This window comes from Protomyctophum parallelum, assembly GCF_964188405.1.
Source record: "Protomyctophum parallelum genome assembly, chromosome: 23".
In the NCBI taxonomy this organism is placed as follows: Eukaryota; Metazoa; Chordata; class Actinopteri; order Myctophiformes; family Myctophidae; genus Protomyctophum; species Protomyctophum parallelum.
In genome coordinates, this window is record NC_139715.1 from 35,039,861 (window position 1) to 35,060,875 (window position 21,015).

General features: G+C 40.8%; 1 protein-coding gene across 1 annotated transcript in view; it reads left to right on the forward strand.

Moving 5' to 3' along the window:
* Positions 1 to 21,015, forward strand: part of LOC310854044 (H(+)/Cl(-) exchange transporter 4-like) — a gene marked incomplete at its 3' end in the record, with an annotated part of 73,875 nt that overhangs the window by 3,338 nt on the left and 49,522 nt on the right. Inside the window, exons 2-7 of the mRNA XM_083758522.1 lie at positions 1,296 to 1,453; positions 2,651 to 2,750; positions 3,075 to 3,262; positions 9,193 to 9,315; positions 9,896 to 10,102; positions 11,328 to 11,408. Coding sequence (XP_083614648.1) covers positions 1,296 to 1,453; positions 2,651 to 2,750; positions 3,075 to 3,262; positions 9,193 to 9,315; positions 9,896 to 10,102; positions 11,328 to 11,408 — 857 coding nt within the window. The remainder of the gene's footprint in view (positions 1 to 1,295; positions 1,454 to 2,650; positions 2,751 to 3,074; positions 3,263 to 9,192; positions 9,316 to 9,895; positions 10,103 to 11,327; positions 11,409 to 21,015) is intronic.

The following is a 21,015-nucleotide window of genomic DNA, read 5'->3' on the forward strand; positions in this document are numbered from 1 at the left end:
CGGTTGGTTACAGTTCATAATTAAAAAAAAATTAATACTGTTTTTATTAGGCATTTTTTGTATATGACAACTTCAGAATATCCTTGACAATGATAATGAGTTATTCAGTTATATAAAATGTAAGATAATGACAGGTAATGTAAATTCCACATACAATACATAATAAAAAAGATATATAAATGTGATAAACACGAAAAAAGAAAAAACAGTTAAACAATGACAAATGTGAACAGACAAACAAAACAAAGACAACAGGACAGACACTCTTGCTCTCAAACTTTCCCAACACGTTGTTGTAAATTAACTGAATTACAGACATTTCTTTTTAAATGAGAAAAAATAAAATAAAGAAAAAATACTCAGTTCCTTTTTTTTCTTTTCTTTCCAATTTTCCAATATGTATATATATATATATAATATATTATAATATATTATATTCAAACTTTATCTTTTCCAATTGCAAGTAGTGCATAACATCTTTCATAAGTGTAGTGTGAGTGGGAACCTGTGCTTGTTTCCAATTCAATAATTATTATTATTAATAATAATCAGTTAGCCCGGCTGAGCGGTTGGTTACAGTTCAAATGAAGGTCAATACAAAAACTGCTACGAAAAAAGGGAAATCATCATAAAGAAAGTTTTTTTTTTTAAAGGGAAAAACGTGTACAGTATGGAAAAGTAGAGGGGGGTGGGGGGCCAGTTTAAACGTGTACAGTATCGAAAAGTAGAGGGGGGAGGGGGGCGAGAGAGAGAGAGAGAGAGAGATGGACAGTGTAATTGTCTTTTATTTTATAGTGGTTAACCCATTTAGTCCTGACGTCAAAAAAAAAAAAAAAAACTTCTAAATTCTGACAGTTTTCTGAAAAACCTCATGTTTCTGTATCAGTGGTGCTCAATATCTCATGTCAAGGACCCTAGAAATTATCTGTAATTGGCCGCCGACCTCCAACTGAAAATATGTTGTTCCAGGGACCCCCCCCCCCCCACCAGGAGCAAAGTTTTGAGTTGAAAACGTTTGCTCTGGAAGAATATGTATTCTATATATAGATTTGTGCCGCATTTTCACGATAAAAAAAAAAAAGCAGACCTACAAGCTTTTTATTATTTCCACACAACAACTCTTAAGGTATATTTATTACATAGTTCAATGTTGAAAATGAGTGGTATTCCCCTTTAATTCTCTCGTTGTGTTTGACCAGGTGTGAGCGGCGGCTCCACGACGCCCACAGGCCACGCCCACAGGCCACGCCCACAGAGGAGATGAACGAATGAATTCTCTCGTTGTGTGTCACCAGGTGTGAGTGGCAGCGCCACGCCCACGGAGGAGACCAACGGGACGGGCAACCTGATGGACTTCCTGGACGAGCCCTTCCCGGACGTGGGAACCTACGAGGACTTCCACACCATCGATTGGCTGAGGGAGAAGTCCCGAGACACGGACCGCCACCGCAAGGTCTGCATCGTTACACTGTAGCTTTAAACACGGACCGCCACCGCAAGGTCTGCATTTATTACACTGTAGCTTTAAACACGGACCGCCACCGCAAGGTATGCATCGTTACACTGTAGCTTTAAACACAGACCTCCACCGCAAGGTCTGCATCGTTACACTGTAGCTTTAAACACGGACCTCCACCTCAAGGTCTGCATTTATTACACTGTAGCTTTAAACACGGACCTCCACCTCAAGGTCTGCATTTATTACACTGTAGCTTTAAACACGGACCGCCACCTCAAGGTCTGCATCGTTACACTGTAGCTTTACACACAGACCTCCACCGCAAGGTCTGCATCGTTACACTGTAGCTTTACACAGACCGCCACCTCAAGGTCTGCATCGTTACACTGTAGCTTTACACAGACCGCCACCTCAAGGTCTGCATCGTTACACTGTAGCTTTACACAGACCGCCACCTCAAGGTCTGCATCGTTACACTGTAGCTTTACACAGACCGCCACCTCAAGGTCTGCATCGTTACACTGTAGCTTTAAACACGGACCGCCACCGCAAGGTCTGCATCGTTACACTGTAGCTTTAAACACGGACCGCCACCGCAAGGTCTGCATTTATTACACTGTAGCTTTAAACACGGACCGCCACCTCAAGGTCTGCATTTATTACACTGTAGCTTTACACAGACCGCCACCTCAAGGTCTGCATCGTTACACTCTAGCTTTAAACACGGACCGCCACCGCAAGGTCTGCATTTATTACACTGTAGCTTTACACAGACCGCCACCTCAAGGTCTGCATTTATTACACTGTAGCTTTAAACACGGACCGCCACCTCAAGGTCTGCATTTATTACACTGTAGCTTTTTAGGCATTTAGCAGACGCTCTTTAATCCAGCTCTGTGGCCTTGTGGTTAGAGCGTCCGCCCTGAGACTGGGAGGTCGGGGTTCGATCCCCGGCCGGGTCAGACCAAAGACCCAATGCCTCCCTGCTTGACACTCAGCATCAATGGGTTGGATTGGGGGGGGGTCAGTCCCTGCTTGACACTCAGCATCAATGGGTTGGATTGGGGGGGGGGGGGTTAGTCCCTGTGACATACTAGCGTCATTTCCAGAAGGTAAGCAAGAACACCATATACCAACCGTGTGTGTGTGTGTGTGTGTGCGTGTGCGTGTGCGTGTGTGTGCTTCCATCAGATCACCAGTAAGAGCAAGGAGAGCATCTGGGAGTTCATCAAGAGCCTTCTGGACGCCTGGTCAGGATGGGTCGTTATGCTGCTGATTGGACTCCTGTCAGGTGGGCACACGCACACACGCACACACACACACACACACACACACACACACACACACACACACACACACACACACACACACACACAGCAAGGTTAACCTCTGTGATTCTGGACTGGTAGTGGGATATCAAAAATGTTCATGTCATTTATTTTGCATGTTTGGTGCTGTAGGTCTCTCCAAAATCGGGATTGGCATTAGTCGGGGCTCTAATATGTGTGTGTGTGTGTGTGTGTGTGTGTGTGTGTGTGCCTACCTGCCTGCCTGCCTGCGTGCGTGCGTGCGTGCGTGCGTGCCTGTGTGCGTGCGTGCGTGCCTCTGTCTCCAGGCACGCTGGCCGGAGTGATCGACCTGGCCGTGGACTGGATGACGGACCTGAAGGAAGGCGTGTGTCTGTCGGCGTTCTACTACAGCCACGAGCAGTGCTGCTGGACCTCCAACGAGACCACCTTCGACAACAGAGACGAGTGTCCTCAGTGGCAGACCTGGGCCGAGCTGATGACCGGACACGCTGAGGTCAGAACCGCACACCGGATCATATGTATATATTTAAATTATTTTTCCTTTAGAGGATAGCCTCTTGGAGATGTATCGTCTCGTTTTAGAGGGGGTCCTCGGGCCACAACACAATGAATACAGTACAGAACAATACATTAAACATGTCGACACAGAACAATACATGGATGTTCTCCAAACACTACATCAAGACCAGAAGCAACTGCACTGAAACACCTAACAACATATTATTAGTGATAATAATGAAGAAAAAATATATAACTAGAAAAAGTGCCCTTCCGGGCACAGGTCTCCACCAGGTTATCCACAGATCCGTGCAGTTAGAGGTAAAAACACTTTTCGGCCAGTTATAGCGCCACCTTGAGGCTGAGTTGAAATTGTTCATGTGGCATTTCTTCCTCGGCCTAGTGGGAATGTGGGTGCACAATTTCACGGAAATCACGCGATGTGTTCATGATTTGCAGCATTTTGTTTGAAACTGAGCACTCCTGTGAACTTTGGAAGCCAATCTTAACCAATCAGGATGGAGTCTGATAAATCTGAAAGACCCGTTTCGTTGGAATGGCTCTAGAGAGACTGTGTACCAATTTGCGTGATGTTTGGACAAAATCTGTAGGTGTACTGTGCAAAAACTTGTTTTGCACAAAGCGGCCTCCTGGTGGCGCTATAACAGGCCGTTCTGGAAAGTTTGGGGCAGAGGTTCATGGTTGGCATCCAGGGAGTGTGTGTGCAAAATATGGCATCGACCGGGTTAACGGTGGCCGAGATTAGCTGTTCACGGACACACGGACGGACGGACGGACGGACACGCGGACGGACGGAGTGCAAAACATACTCTCCCCACATGCCTTCGGCCTGGTGGAGACAAATATAGTTCATATAGTCATACAGCTGCACAGGGTTCATATAGTCATACTGATGCTGTACATTCCTCACATTTTCTAGAAAATGCTTGAATGGTTCGTGGTAAGACTTTGAACCGTTGGGACATGACATGCTATCGGCCTATCACAGAGCAAGCTGTGGCTGTGGTTAGGTTAGGGTTACATGGGGTGCATGTGGCTGTGGTTAGGTTAGGGTTAGGTTAGGGTTACATGGGGTGCATGCGGTTGTGGTTAGGTTAGGGTTAGGGCTACATGGGGTGCATGCGGTTGTGGTTAGGTTAGGGTTAGGGCTACATGGGGTGCATGCGGTTGTGGTTTTTTGTGAAACGTGTGGATTGCTAGAAAGATTCTGGCTGTACTCCCAGACCTTAGAAAGCCTTGAGTGTTGATTTATCTCCGAGTTGATAATTTATCTTTTTTTCTTTCTTTCTTTCTTTAAAATGTCCACGCCGTCTTGGCTGTGCTCTTTGGGGCAGCTGACAACTTGTGTGCAACAGCAGGAAAAAACATGTCTGTACTGTGACAGGCAGACATGTCTGTCACAGACTCTGTCACTCTGTCTTTGAATATATATTCTTTAAAAACATGTCTGTACTGTGACAGGCAGACATGTCTGTCACAGACTCTGTCACTCTGTCTTTGAATATATATTCTTTAAAAACATGTCTGTACTGTGACAGGCAGACATGTCTGTCACAGACTCTGTCACTCTGTCTTTGAATATATATTCTAAAAACATGTCTTTACTGTGACAGGCAGACATGTCTGTCACAGACTCTGTCACTCTGTCTTTGAATATATATTCTTTAAAAACATGTCTACTGTGACAGGCAGACATGTCTGTCACAGACTCTGTCACTCTGTCTTTGTCTGTATTGTGACAGGCAGACATGTCTGTCACAGACTCTGTCACTCTGTCTGTAAAACATGTCTGTACTGTGACAGGCAGACATGTCTGTCACAGACTCTGTCACTCTGTCTTTGTCTGTACTGTGACAGGCAGACATGTCTGTCACAGACTCTGTCACTCTGTCTGTAAAACATGTCTGTACTGTGACAGGCAGACATGTCTGTCACAGACTCTGTCACTCTGTCTGTACTGTGACAGGCAGACATGTCTGTCACAGACTCTGTCACTCTGTCTGTACTGTGACAGGCAGACATGTCTGTCACAGACTCTGTCACTCTGTCTGTACTGTGACAGGCAGACATGTCTGTCACAGACTCTGTCACTCTGTCTGTAAAACATGTCTGTACTGTGACAGGCAGACATGTCTGTCACAGACTCTGTCACTCTGTCTGTACTGTGACAGGCAGACATGTCTGTCACAGACTCTGTCACTCTGTCTGTACTGTGACAGGCAGACATGTCTGTCACAGACTCTGTCACTCTGTCTTTGTCTGTACTGTGACAGGCAGACATGTCTGTCACAGACTCTGTCACTCTGTCTTTGAATATATATTCTAAAAACATGTCTATGTTTAATGGTATTAATGGTCATAAAATACAGTAGAACACGTGTTCACTCAAACACCTAGTGTTCAAATTCTAAACACAAGGTTCAAGGTTCAAGGTTATCTTTATTTGTCTCTCTTGGGAGAAATGTGTCTTGGAGACAGAGTCACAGCTGCATACAAATAACAGACACGTTCACATACAGAGTCACATACAGAGTCACATACAGAGTCACAGACAGAGTCACAGACAGAGTCACAGCTGCATACAAATAACAGACACGTTCACATACGAAAAGGAAAAACACCATGAAACTCCCACATACACAAAACAGAGATATTGCACACATTCCCTTGATTAAGTGCAACTATAGTCATTAAAGTGCATTCAGCATTTTAGTTGACAGGGGAACAAAAGAGTGTTTAAATCTATTATATACACATCGTGGAGTTCTATACCTCCTACCGGATGGCATCAGCTCGTACTCTCGGTACAGTACATGCAAGGGGTCAGATACAATATTCCGAGCCTGTCTCACCACTGCTTGTTCAAAGATGGCCTGGGGAGTGATGGGGGGGGGGGGGAGGGGTGGACATGCCCATGATCTTCCCAGCCATGTTTGCTAGCCTACTTACTTGAGACTTGTATTTCACAGTTAGATTGCCAAACCAGCTGGACATACCGTATCTTAGGATTGACTCTATACTAGCTCTGTAAAAGGTCAACAGGTCTTCTGAGAAAGTGTAGACGTTGGTGTATCTTAGAACACAGTGTTGTAACATGCGTGTGCCAGCTCAGGTCCTCATCGATCTGTACTCCCAGATATTTATATGAGGGGACCTGTTTGATGTTCTGGTCATGGACACTAATCATACTGTGGTCTCCTATGGACCTGGGGTCCACTATGACATCCTCTGTTTAGTTTACATTTATTTTCAGATGGTGTAGATCACACCACTCTATAAACTTGTCTACTCCCTCTGTATGGCTGAGGATGTTATTATCACTCTTGAGCAGACTAAGTATCACAGTGTCATCGGAGAACTTGATAACAAACTGATTTGGATGTGAGCTGTCGTCCGTATACAAGGTAGACAGAAAAGAGGAACTGACTGTTCCTTGAGGCACCCCTGTACTACTCAGTGTCTCCTCTGAGAACACCAAGTTAAATCTCACCCTCTGTGGTCTACTAGAGAGAAAAGAAAAATACCATTTAATTATAAAGGGGTTCACATTTAACTGAGCTAATTTACGTAACAGAATGTCTGGATGTGTAGTGTTAAAAGCCGAGCTGAAGTCGATAAAAAGTAATCTGGCGTATGCCACCTTACTTTCCAGGTGTTTCAAAGTGAGATGAGCTACTGTAGATATTGCATACTGCGTTTCTTAGAATATGCAAATTGATACTGGTCTAGCTGGGGTCCTATACCTCCTTTCGGAGTTCCTCTGTCAGGATCCTCTCCAGTGCTTTTACTACATTAGATGTTATAGCCACAGGACTATAATCGTTATTCTCTAGTGGACATGCTTTCTTCGGGATTGGGACTATCACTGATTTTCTCCAGATCTCAGGCACTGTATGTGAGTCTAGTGACAGCTGGAAAAGCCTGTGCCAGGCTGGGGCTAATTCCTCAGCACACATTTTCAACAGGAAAGCATGCATTCCGTCCGGCCCTGTTGCTTTATCGCTCTGTATGGTTTTAAACACTTTACAGACGGTGTCCTGATCTATTACCATCCTGTTATTAACAGCATCACAGTTCAGTTCATTAATCACCTCATAGCATCCCTGAGAAGTATCACATTCAAAGCGCATAAAGAAATTATTGAGCTCATTCGCTCTGGCGCTCTCATCTAGAGCAAAGATGGGCTTCCTCTCTGACTTCATATTAGTCGTCTCCCTGATGGAGTCCCAGAGTCTTTTTGTGTTCCAGTTGGCCAAGTCTTGTTCCGCTCGTTCCTTAAACTTATTTCTGGCTTCTCTCATTTTTATATTCAGTTCTTTCTGTGCAACCTTTAAGGCTGCCGTGTCTCCTGATCTGAAGGCCACCTTTCTTCTATGTATACACTCCTTGATTTCATTCGTGAGGTATGGCCTATTATTATTAAACTTAGTTATTATTTTCTGTGGCACAATCATTTCAACACAGAAAGAAATATAAGCTGTGTCAATGCTAGCATCCTCAAAGAAAATGTCCCAGTCAGTACATAAGAAGCATCCTTTTAGCTGCTCAGTTGCGTCCCTAGACCACACATTTACTGTCTTTTTTACCGGTTTACTGGATTTAAATACGGACCGGTACGTTGGCATGAGATAGACAGTGTTATGGTCGGACATGCATACAGTTCTATGGTCGGATGTGCCGAGTAGGGGCCTGGCCCTGGCTGGGTATGCTCCCCTTGTGTTACACTTCACGTACTGCTGGAATCCTGGCAGAAATGTCTCCAGTTTGCAGTGGTTCATGTCGCCCAGAATCAGCATGGGCGCGTCTGGTTTGTTCTGTAGGTGCTGGTGCACACAGTCAGCGATCCGACTCGCTGCTCTGGTGGTGTTAGCATCTGGTGGAACGTATACGACACACACACATATGTTGGAAAGCTCTCTTGGCAGGTAGTATGGTCGTAATGTAATGCACAGCAGTTCAAGATCGGGATTGCATATCTTGTCTCTGACCGCAACATTACAGCACCATTTGTCTCTGATGTACACACAGAGTCCTCCCCCTGTTTTCTTTCCGGAGCTAGCTCGTCTATCAGACCGGACACCTATATGACTGACTTTGATTGTAAAAACTAAACACGTTTATGTGTTTAAAAAGTGTTACATGCGATTAAACATGTTCTTCTGTTTATAATCTAAACACTGTGACACGTTTAAAAAGTGTTGGGTTTAGTGTGATGAGGTAGTTCAGAAAACTGTCAGAATTTAGAAGATTTTCTTTTCTCTTTTCTCGACGTCAGGCCTAAATGGGCTTAGCTCACCTGAGAAAGTGACATGTAGGGCAGGCTACCACGATGACTCAGCTGGCTGCTACCAGCCACCTCCACAGTGGAGGTGCTGAGTCAGAGGAGCAGGCTGGATAAACGTGGTCGTAAGTGGTAACTAAGTGGTGGTTTGTTCAAAACCTACAATCCACTAAATGATCACTCCCGTTCAGAACGGCAACGCTGAGTGCAGAAAACCCAGCTCGCAGCAACACAGTCAGCAGCATTCTGTACCCACATGTTTGGGAGTTTAAGCCATTTTGGGGCGGGAACCCCTTTTGGCATTATGTGATGCTTTAGCTATTGAAAAAAATAGCAGATCTACAAGCTTGTAGTTCTGCTATTTTTTAAAAGTCTTGAAAACGTGGAACAAATCTTTGAATATATATTCTTTCAGGGCGAATGTTTTTAACTCAAATCTTTGCTTCTGGTGGGGGGTGGGGGGGGGGGGGTGTCCCTGGAACTACATGTTTTCAGATGGGGCGTCATAACCATAACCCCCCCCTGGTGGGGGGGGGGGTCCCTGGAACTACATGTTTTCAGATGGGGCGTCATAACCATAACCATAACCACATCATTCTGTATTCTGTATCTTCCTCCTCCAGGGAGCCGGGTCGTACCTCCTCAACTACTTCCTGTACATCCTGTGGGCTCTGCTGTTCTCCTTCCTGGCCGTGTCCTTAGTGAGAGTGTTCGCTCCGTACGCCTGTGGCTCCGGGATCCCTGAGGTGAGCAGAGGTCCAGACGGGTCACTGGTGGACTGGGTTTCTGAACCGCCCACAGCCCTCCTATGAGACACAGACTGGTTTCTGAACTGCCCACAGCCCTCCTATGAGACACAGACTGGTTTCTGAACTGCCCACAGCCCTCCTATGAGACACAGACTGGTTTCTGAACTGCCCACAGCCCTCCTATGAGACACAGACTGGTTTCTGACCTGCCCACAGCCCTCCTATGAGACACAGACTGGTTTCTGAACTGCCCACAGCCCTCCTATGAGACACAGACTGGTTTCTGACCTGCCCACAGCCCTCCTATGAGACACAGACTGGTTTCTGACCTGCCCACAGCCCTCCTATGAGACACAGACTGGTTTCTGGCCTGCCCACAGCCCTCCTATGAGACACAGAGTGGTTTCTGAACTGCCCACAGCCCTCCTATGAGACACAGACTGGTTTCTGAACTGCCCACAGCCCTCCTATGAGACAGACTGGTTTCTGAACTGCCCACTGTCAGTCAGCCAGTCAGCCAGTTGAACCTGACTGTCATTAACCGAGACTTATTAATCTTCTATGTTCTGCCACACAGATCAAGACCATCCTCTCTGGGTTCATCATTCGGGGCTACCTGGGGAAGTGGACACTGCTGATCAAGACGGTCACCCTGGTCCTGGCGGTGTCGTCGGGCCTCAGCCTGGGGAAGGAGGGGCCTCTGGTCCACGTGGCGTGCTGCTGTGGGAACCTGTTCTGTAGCCTGTTCTCCAAGTACAGCAAAAACGAAGGGAAGAGGAGAGAGGTGGGTTTAGTGGATCCCTTGTCCACTAGTCCCTCCTTAGTGGAGCCCTTGTCCACTAGTCCCTCCCTAACATCTTACGCGAGGGCTCCACTGGGCGCGTCTGCGTCGCGTCTGTGTCGCATCAGCGTCAGCGTCGGGAATGTTCCCTTTTAATCAATGGAGGGTGGCTCCACTGCCCGCGTTGCGTTGCGTTGTGCTGCGTTCGGTGACTCAAAAATTGCCCCGGTTCGTTTTTTGACGCACGCACGCGTCCAGTCATGTATAAAAGAATGTTGCTGACGCGCAGTTTTCAAAAGCCCGCGGTGGAGCACCTCTAGCTTGACGTTGACGTTGTCATGACGCGAGCAGGACGCGACGGAGACGCAGCGCGCCCGGTGGAGCCCTGGCGTTAGCCTTGTTTGTATTTGTTGACAAAATTGTCAATATATTTAGCCTTAGTTTTAGTCATCATACAATTTAGGCATTTAGCAGAGACTCTTAATCCAGAGCGACTTACATTAATGATGGGGAATACAAGCTAATAAAAACTGCAGGCTTTCTAGTCCTGGAAAGTTGCAATGCGAAAATGGAAGCCATCGTTCTCACGATAATGAAAATCTAAACATTTTTGTAAACAAAACTTAAAAAAAAAGAAAATCTGCCTAATGAAGATGTCACTGGAAGACGGTTTCTAAACTGCCCACAGCCCTCCTATGAGACACCGACGAGTAGAAAGAAATCGTGCCATTTTATATGAAGATAGGTTGAAAAGTGGTGAAGTGGAACTTTAAGCAAGAACAAAAAAGCATGGGAATACATCACATAAAAGCATTTATCATGAAACATGCGTAAGCTAAGAACGTAACAGTGGAATATCTATATAATGAAACTATACATATAAACTATACATATAAGCTCAGTTTTGATTCAGCTTTCCTCAGTGAAGAACAGTAGTCAACGTAAATTGACTGTGTTTTATGCAAATGTCTAAAATAGGTGTGATGGAAGATGGAGGAATGCACATTATTAATAAAAGTGTTCGGGCGAGTGTTGTAACCAAACATGAACGGTGTATGTGTCTCTGACCAGGTCCAATCATTAAGGGTGCATGTTTCTCTGACCAGGTCCAATCATTAAGGGTGTATGTGTCTCTGAACAGGTCCTATCATTAAGGGTGTATGTGTCTCTGACCAGGTCCAATCAGAAGCAGCCAAAACGTTAAACCGCTGTATGTGTCTCTGACCAGGTCCTATCAGCAGCAGCGGCCGCTGGGGTGTCGGTGGCGTTCGGAGCTCCTATTGGAGGAGTTCTCTTCAGTCTGGAAGAGGTGGGTTCAAATTAAAACAGTTTGACTGCCCTAAATTATCCCAGTCATTCTTCTCATTTGCCGGAAATTGAACTTTGAAGACCCATTGCATATTATTTCATAATGTGACAATATCATCTCAAATGAAAGAGGAATCTTTCCTCTTTACTCAGATTTTTTCTTTATGTTTGTAGCATGTTGCGTTCTTTAGATACAGGCAGTTTTATACAGCTCGGTTTCACCCTAAACAGGCCTCTCTGAAAATGCTTTGGTATTTCGTTTAATTTGTTTGCAGCACACTTCTATTATGCCCATAACATATTCTATATTATAGTGACAGAGACATACCATATATCAAATGAAAGCTGTAACGCTCTACTTTCACCAGGAACAGAGATAGAATCTCTATCATCTTTAGTTTTCAAGATGTGGCCATTTGAATGAGTCTATCACTTTTCAGTCTACCACTGTTCAGACTCTCGTTTTTGACCAGTCACATTTATATACCCATATCATATTTTTCTAATGATGTGAACATCTCACGGAATATACCAATTGAACGAGGAGCATTTCCTCTTTATCCAGAAAAAAAAATTATGTTTCTAGCATGTTGCATTCTGTAGATAGAGGCAGTTTTATACCTTGCTCAGTTTCACCCCAAACATGCCTCTGTAAAAATGATTTTGGAGTCATTTTCTTTTTTTTGAAGAACACTTCTATTTTGCCCATAACGTATGTTCTATCATAGTGACAGAGACATACCATATATCAAATGAAAGCTGTAACGCTCTACTTTCACCAGGAACAGAGATAGAATCTCTATCATCTTTAGTTTTCAAGATGTGGCCATTTGAATGAGTCTATCACTTTTCAGTCTACCACTGTTCAGACTCTCGTTTTTGACCAGTCACATTTATATACCCATATCATATTTTTCTAATGATGTGAACATCTCACGGAATATACCAATTGAACGAGGAGCATTTCCTCTTTATCCAGAAAAAAAATTTATGTTTCTAGCATGTTGCATTCTGTAGATAGAGGCAGTTTTATACCTTGCTCAGTTTCACCCCAAACATGCCTCTGTAAAAATGATTTTGGAGTCATTTTCTTTTTTTTGAAGAACACTTCTATTTTGCCCATAACGTATGTTCTATCATAGTGACAGAGACATACCATATATCAAATGAAAGCTGTAACGCTCTACTTTCACCAGGAACAGAGATAGAATCTCTATCATCTTTAGTTTTCAAGATGTGGCCATTTGAATGAGTCTATCACTTTTCAGTCTACCACTGTTCAGACTCTCGTTTTTGACCAGTCACATTTATATACCCATATCATATTTTTCTAATGATGTGAACATCTCACGGAATATACCAATTGAACGAGGAGCATTTCCTCTTTATCCAGAAAAAATAATTATGTTTCTAGCATGTTGCATTCTGTAGATAGAGGCAGTTTTATACCTTGCTCAGTTTCACCCCAAACATGCCTCTGTAAAAATGATTTTGGAGTCATTTTCTTTTTTTTGAAGAACACTTCTATTTTGCCCATAACGTATGTTCTATCATAGTGACAGAGACATACCATATATCAAATGAAAGCTGTAACGCTCTACTTTCACCAGGAACAGAGATAGAATCTCTATCATCTTTAGTTTTCAAGATGTGGCCATTTGAATGAGTCTATCACTTTTCAGTCTACCACTGTTCAGACTCTCGTTTTTGACCAGTCACATTTATATACCCATATCATATTTTTCTAATGATGTGAACATCTCACGGAATATACCAATTGAACGAGGAGCATTTCCTCTTTATCCAGAAAAAAAAATTATGTTTCTAGCATGTTGCATTCTGTAGATAGAGGCAGTTTTATACCTTGCTCAGTTTCACCCCAAACATGCCTCTGTAAAAATGATTTTGGAGTCATTTTCTTTTTTTTGAAGAACACTTCTATTTTGCCCATAACGTATGTTCTATCATAGTGACAGAGACATACCATATATCAAATGAAAGCTGTAACGCTCTACTTTCACCAGGAACAGAGATAGAATCTCTATCATCTTTAGTTTTCAAGATGTGGCCATTTGAATGAGTCTATCACTTTTCAGTCTACCACTGTTCAGACTCTCGTTTTTGACCAGTCACATTTATATACCCATATCATATTTTTCTAATGATGTGAACATCTCACGGAATATACCAATTGAACGAGGAGCATTTCCTCTTTATCCAGAAAAAAAAATTATGTTTCTAGCATGTTGCATTCTGTAGATAGAGGCAGTTTTATACCTTGCTCAGTTTCACCCCAAACATGCCTCTGTAAAAATGATTTTGGAGTCATTTTCTTTTTTTTGAAGAACACTTCTATTTTGCCCATAACGTATGTTCTATCATAGTGACAGAGACATACCATATATCAAATGAAAGCTGTAACGCTCTACTTTCACCAGGAACAGAGATAGAATCTCTATCATCTTTAGTTTTCAAGATGTGGCCATTTGAATGAGTCTATCACTTTTCAGTCTACCACTGTTCAGACTCTCGTTTTTGACCAGTCACATTTATATACCCATATCATATTTTTCTAATGATGTGAACATCTCACGGAATATACCAATTGAACGAGGAGCATTTCCTCTTTATCCAGAAAAAAAAATTATGTTTCTAGCATGTTGCATTCTGTAGATAGAGGCAGTTTTATACCTTGCTCAGTTTCACCCCAAACATGCCTCTGTAAAAATGATTTTGGAGTCATTTTCTTTTTTTTGAAGAACACTTCTATTTTGCCCATAACGTATGTTCTATCATAGTGACAGAGACATACCATATATCAAATGAAAGCTGTAACGCTCTACTTTCACCAGGAACAGAGATAGAATCTCTATCATCTTTAGTTTTCAAGATGTGGCCATTTGAATGAGTCTATCACTTTTCAGTCTACCACTGTTCAGACTCTCGTTTTTGACCAGTCACATTTATATACCCATATCATATTTTTCTAATGATGTGAACATCTCACGGAATATACCAATTGAACGAGGAGCATTTCCTCTTTATCCAGAAAAAAAAATTATGTTTCTAGCATGTTGCATTCTGTAGATAGAGGCAGTTTTATACCTTGCTCAGTTTCACCCCAAACATGCCTCTGTAAAAATGATTTTGGAGTCATTTTCTTTTTTTTGAAGAACACTTCTATTTTGCCCATAACGTATGTTCTATCATAGTGACAGAGACATACCATATATCAAATGAAAGCTGTAACGCTCTACTTTCACCAGGAACAGAGATAGAATCTCTATCATCTTTAGTTTTCAAGATGTGGCCATTTGAATGAGTCTATCACTTTTCAGTCTACCACTGTTCAGACTCTCGTTTTTGACCAGTCACATTTATATACCCATATCATATTTTTCTAATGATGTGAACATCTCACGGAATATACCAATTGAACGAGGAGCATTTCCTCTTTATCCAGAAAAAAAAATTATGTTTCTAGCATGTTGCATTCTGTAGATAGAGGCAGTTTTATACCTTGCTCAGTTTCACCCCAAACATGCCTCTGTAAAAATGATTTTGGAGTCATTTTCTTTTTTTTGAAGAACACTTCTATTTTGCCCATAACGTATGTTCTATCATAGTGACAGAGACATACCATATATCAAATGAAAGCTGTAACGCTCTACTTTCACCAGGAACAGAGATAGAATCTCTATCATCTTTAGTTTTCAAGATGTGGCCATTTGAATGAGTCTATCACTTTTCAGTCTACCACTGTTCAGACTCTCGTTTTTGACCAGTCACATTTATATACCCATATCATATTTTTCTAATGATGTGAACATCTCACGGAATATACCAATTGAACGAGGAGCATTTCCTCTTTATCCAGAAAAAAAAATTATGTTTCTAGCATGTTGCATTCTGTAGATAGAGGCAGTTTTATACCTTGCTCAGTTTCACCCCAAACATGCCTCTGTAAAAATGATTTTGGAGTCATTTTCTTTTTTTTGAAGAACACTTCTATTTTGCCCATAACGTATGTTCTATCATAGTGACAGAGACATACCATATATCAAATGAAAGCTGTAACGCTCTACTTTCACCAGGAACAGAGATAGAATCTCTATCATCTTTAGTTTTCAAGATGTGGCCATTTGAATGAGTCTATCACTTTTCAGTCTACCACTGTTCAGACTCTCGTTTTTGACCAGTCACATTTATATACCCATATCATATTTTTCTAATGATGTGAACATCTCACGGAATATACCAATTGAACGAGGAGCATTTCCTCTTTATCCAGAAAAAAAAATTATGTTTCTAGCATGTTGCATTCTGTAGATAGAGGCAGTTTTATACCTTGCTCAGTTTCACCCCAAACATGCCTCTGTAAAAATGATTTTGGAGTCATTTTCTTTTTTTTGAAGAACACTTCTATTTTGCCCATAACGTATGTTCTATCATAGTGACAGAGACATACCATATATCAAATGAAAGCTGTAACGCTCTACTTTCACCAGGAACAGAGATAGAATCTCTATCATCTTTAGTTTTCAAGATGTGGCCATTTGAATGAGTCTATCACTTTTCAGTCTACCACTGTTCAGACTCTCGTTTTTGACCAGTCACATTTATATACCCATATCATATTTTTCTAATGATGTGAACATCTCACGGAATATACCAATTGAACGAGGAGCATTTCCTCTTTATCCAGAAAAAAAAATTATGTTTCTAGCATGTTGCATTCTGTAGATAGAGGCAGTTTTATACCTTGCTCAGTTTCACCCCAAACATGCCTCTGTAAAAATGATTTTGGAGTAATTTTCTTTTTTTTGAAGAACACTTCTATTTTGCCCATAACGTATGTTCTATCATAGTGACAGAGACATACCATATATCAAATGAAAGCTGTAACGCTCTACTTTCACCAGGAACAGAGATAGAATCTCTATCATCTTTAGTTTTCAAGATGTGGCCATTTGAATGAGTCTATCACTTTTCAGTCTACCACTGTTCAGACTCTCGTTTTTGACCAGTCACATTTATATACCCATATCATATTTTTCTAATGATGTGAACATCTCACGGAATATACCAATTGAACGAGGAGCATTTCCTCTTTATCCAGAAAAAAAAATTATGTTTCTAGCATGTTGCATTCTGTAGATAGAGGCAGTTTTATACCTTGCTCAGTTTCACCCCAAACATGCCTCTGTAAAAATGATTTTGGAGTCATTTTCTTTTTTTTGAAGAACACTTCTATTTTGCCCATAACGTATGTTCTATCATAGTGACAGAGACATACCATATATCAAATGAAAGCTGTAACGCTCTACTTTCACCAGGAACAGAGATAGAATCTCTATCATCTTTAGTTTTCAAGATGTGGCCATTTGAATGAGTCTATCACTTTTCAGTCTACCACTGTTCAGACTCTCGTTTTTGACCAGTCACATTTATATACCCATATCATATTTTTCTAATGATGTGAACATCTCACGGAATATACCAATTGAACGAGGAGCATTTCCTCTTTATCCAGAAAAAAAAATTATGTTTCTAGCATGTTGCATTCTGTAGATAGAGGCAGTTTTATACCTTGCTCAGTTTCACCCCAAACATGCCTCTGTAAAAATGATTTTGGAGTCATTTTCTTTTTTTTGAAGAACACTTCTATTTTGCCCATAACGTATGTTCTATCATAGTGACAGAGACATACCATATATCAAATGAAAGCTGTAACGCTCTACTTTCACCAGGAACAGAGATAGAATCTCTATCATCTTTAGTTTTCAAGATGTGGCCATTTGAATGAGTCTATCACTTTTCAGTCTACCACTGTTCAGACTCTCGTTTTTGACCAGTCACATTTATATACCCATATCATATTTTTCTAATGATGTGAACATCTCACGGAATATACCAATTGAACGAGGAGCATTTCCTCTTTATCCAGAAAAAAAAATTATGTTTCTAGCATGTTGCATTCTGTAGATAGAGGCAGTTTTATACCTTGCTCAGTTTCACCCCAAACATGCCTCTGTAAAAATGATTTTGGAGTCATTTTCTTTTTTTTGAAGAACACTTCTATTTTGCCCATAACGTATGTTCTATCATAGTGACAGAGACATACCATATATCAAATGAAAGCTGTAACGCTCTACTTTCACCAGGAACAGAGATAGAATCTCTATCATCTTTAGTTTTCAAGATGTGGCCATTTGAATGAGTCTATCACTTTTCAGTCTACCACTGTTCAGACTCTCGTTTTTGACCAGTCACATTTATATACCCATATCATATTTTCTAATGATGTGAACATCTCACGGAATATACCAATTGAACGAGGAGCATTTCCTCTTTATCCAGAAAAAAAAATTATGTTTCTAGCATGTTGCATTCTGTAGATAGAGGCAGTTTTTTACCTTGCTCAGTTTCACCCCAAACATGCCTCTGTAAAAATGATTTTGGAGTCATTTTCTTTTTTTTGAAGAACACTTCTATTTTGCCCATAACGTATGTTCTATCATAGTGACAGAGACATACCATATATCAAATGAAAGCTGTAACGCTCTACTTTCACCAGGAACAGAGATAGAATCTCTATCATCTTTAGTTTTCAAGATGTGGCCATTTGAATGAGTCTATCACTTTTCAGTCTACCACTGTTCAGACTCTCGTTTTTGACCAGTCACATTTATATACCCATATCATATTTTTCTAATGATGTGAACATCTCACGGAATATACCAATTGAACGAGGAGCATTTCCTCTTTATCCAGAAAAAAAAATTATGTTTCTAGCATGTTGCATTCTGTAGATAGAGGCAGTTTTATACCTTGCTCAGTTTCACCCCAAACATGCCTCTGTAAAAATGATTTTGGAGTCATTTTCTTTTTTTTGAAGAACACTTCTATTTTGCCCATAACGTATGTTCTATCATAGTGACAGAGACATACCATATATCAAATGAAAGCTGTAACGCTCTACTTTCACCAGGAACAGAGATAGAATCTCTATCATCTTTAGTTTTCAAGATGTGGCCATTTGAATGAGTCTATCACTTTTCAGTCTACCACTGTTCAGACTCTCGTTTTTGACCAGTCACATTTATATACCCATATCATATTTTTCTAATGATGTGAACATCTCACGGAATATACCAATTGAACGAGGAGCATTTCCTCTTTATCCAGAAAAAAAAATTATGTTTCTAGCATGTTGCATTCTGTAGATAGAGGCAGTTTTTTACCTTGCTCAGTTTCACCCCAAACATGCCTCTGTAAAAATGATTTTGGAGTCATTTTCTTTTTTTTGAAGAACACTTCTATTTTGCCCATAACGTATGTTCTATCATAGTGACAGAGACATACCATATATCAAATGAAAGCTGTAACGCTCTACTTTCACCAGGAACAGAGATAGAATCTCTATCATCTTTAGTTTTCAAGATGTGGCCATTTGAATGAGTCTATCACTTTTCAGTCTACCACTGTTCAGACTCTCGTTTTTGACCAGTCACATTTATATACCCATATCATATTTTTCTAATGATGTGAACATCTCACGGAATATACCAATTGAACGAGGAGCATTTCCTCTTTATCCAGAAAAAAAATTTATGTTTCTAGCATGTTGCATTCTGTAGATAGAGGCAGTTTTATACCTTGCTCAGTTTCACCCCAAACATGCCTCTGTAAAAATGATTTTGGAGTCATTTTCTTTTTTTTGAAGAACACTTCTATTTTGCCCATAACGTATGTTCTATCATAGTGACAGAGACATACCATATATCAAATGAAAGCTGTAACGCTCTACTTTCACCAGGAACAGAGATAGAATCTCTATCATCTTTAGTTTTCAAGATGTGGCCATTTGAATGAGTCTATCACTTTTCAGTCTACCACTGTTCAGACTCTCGTTTTTGACCAGTCACATTTATATACCCATATCATATTTTTCTAATGATGTGAACATCTCACGGAATATACCAATTGAACGAGGAGCATTTCCTCTTTATCCAGAAAAAATAATTATGTTTCTAGCATGTTGCATTCTGTAGATAGAGGCAGTTTTATACCTTGCTCAGTTTCACCCCAAACATGCCTCTGTAAAAATTATTTTGGAGTCATTTTCTTTTTTTTGAAGAACACTTCTATTTTGCCCATAACGTATGTTCTATCATAGTGACAGAGACATACCATATATCAAATGAAAGCTGTAACGCTCTACTTTCACCAGGAACAGAGATAGAATCTCTATCATCTTTAGTTTTCAAGATGTGGCCATTTGAATGAGTCTATCACTTTTCAGTCTACCACTGTTCAGACTCTCGTTTTTGACCAGTCACATTTATATACCCATATCATATTTTTCTAATGATGTGAACATCTCACGGAATATACCAATTGAACGAGGAGCATTTCCTCTTTATCCAGAAAAAAAAATTATGTTTCTAGCATGTTGCATTCTGTAGATAGAGGCAGTTTTATACCTTGCTCAGTTTCACCCCAAACATGCCTCTGTAAAAATGATTTTGGAGTCATTTTCTTTTTTTTGAAGAACACTTCTATTTTGCCCATAACGTATGTTCTATCATAGTGACAGAGACATACCATATATCAAATGAAAGCTGTAACGCTCTACTTTCACCAGGAACAGAGATAGAATCTCTATCATCTTTAGTTTTCAAGATGTGGCCATTTGAATGAGTCTATCACTTTTCAGTCTACCACTGTTCAGACTCTCGTTTTTGACCAGTCACATTTATATACCCATATCATATTTTTCTAATGATGTGAACATCTCACGGAATATACCAATTGAACGAGGAGCATTTCCTCTTTATCCAGAAAAAAAAATTATGTTTCTAGCATGTTGCATTCTGTAGATAGAGGCAGTTTTATACCTTGCTCAGTTTCACCCCAAACATGCCTCTGTAAAAATGATTTTGGAGTCATTTTCTTTTTTTTGAAGAACACTTCTATTTTGCCCATAACGTATGTTCTATCATAGTGACAGAGACATACCATATATCAAATGAAAGCTGTAACGCTCTACTTTCACCAGGAACAGAGATAGAATCTCTATCATCTTTAGTTTTCAAGATGTGGCCATTTGAATGAGTCTATCACTTTTCAGTCTACCACTGTTCAGACTCTCGTTTTTGACCAGTCACATTTATATACCCATATCATATTTTTCTAATGATGTGAACATCTCACGGAATATACCAATTGAACGAGGAGCATTTCCTCTTTATCCAGAAAAAAAAATTATGTTTCTAGCATGTTGCATTCTGTAGATAGAGGCAGTTTTATACCTTGCTCAGTTTCACCCCAAACATGCCTCTGTAAAAATGATTTTGGAGTCATTTTCTTTTTTTTGAAGAACACTTCTATTTTGCCCATAACGTATGTTCTATCATAGTGACAGAGACATACCATATATCAAATGAAAGCTGTAACGCTCTACTTTCACCAGGAACAGAGATAGAATCTCTATCATCTTTAGTTTTCAAGATGTGGCCATTTGAATGAGTCTATCACTTTTCAGTCTACCACTGTTCAGACTCTCGTTTTTGACCAGTCACATTTATATACCCATATCATATTTT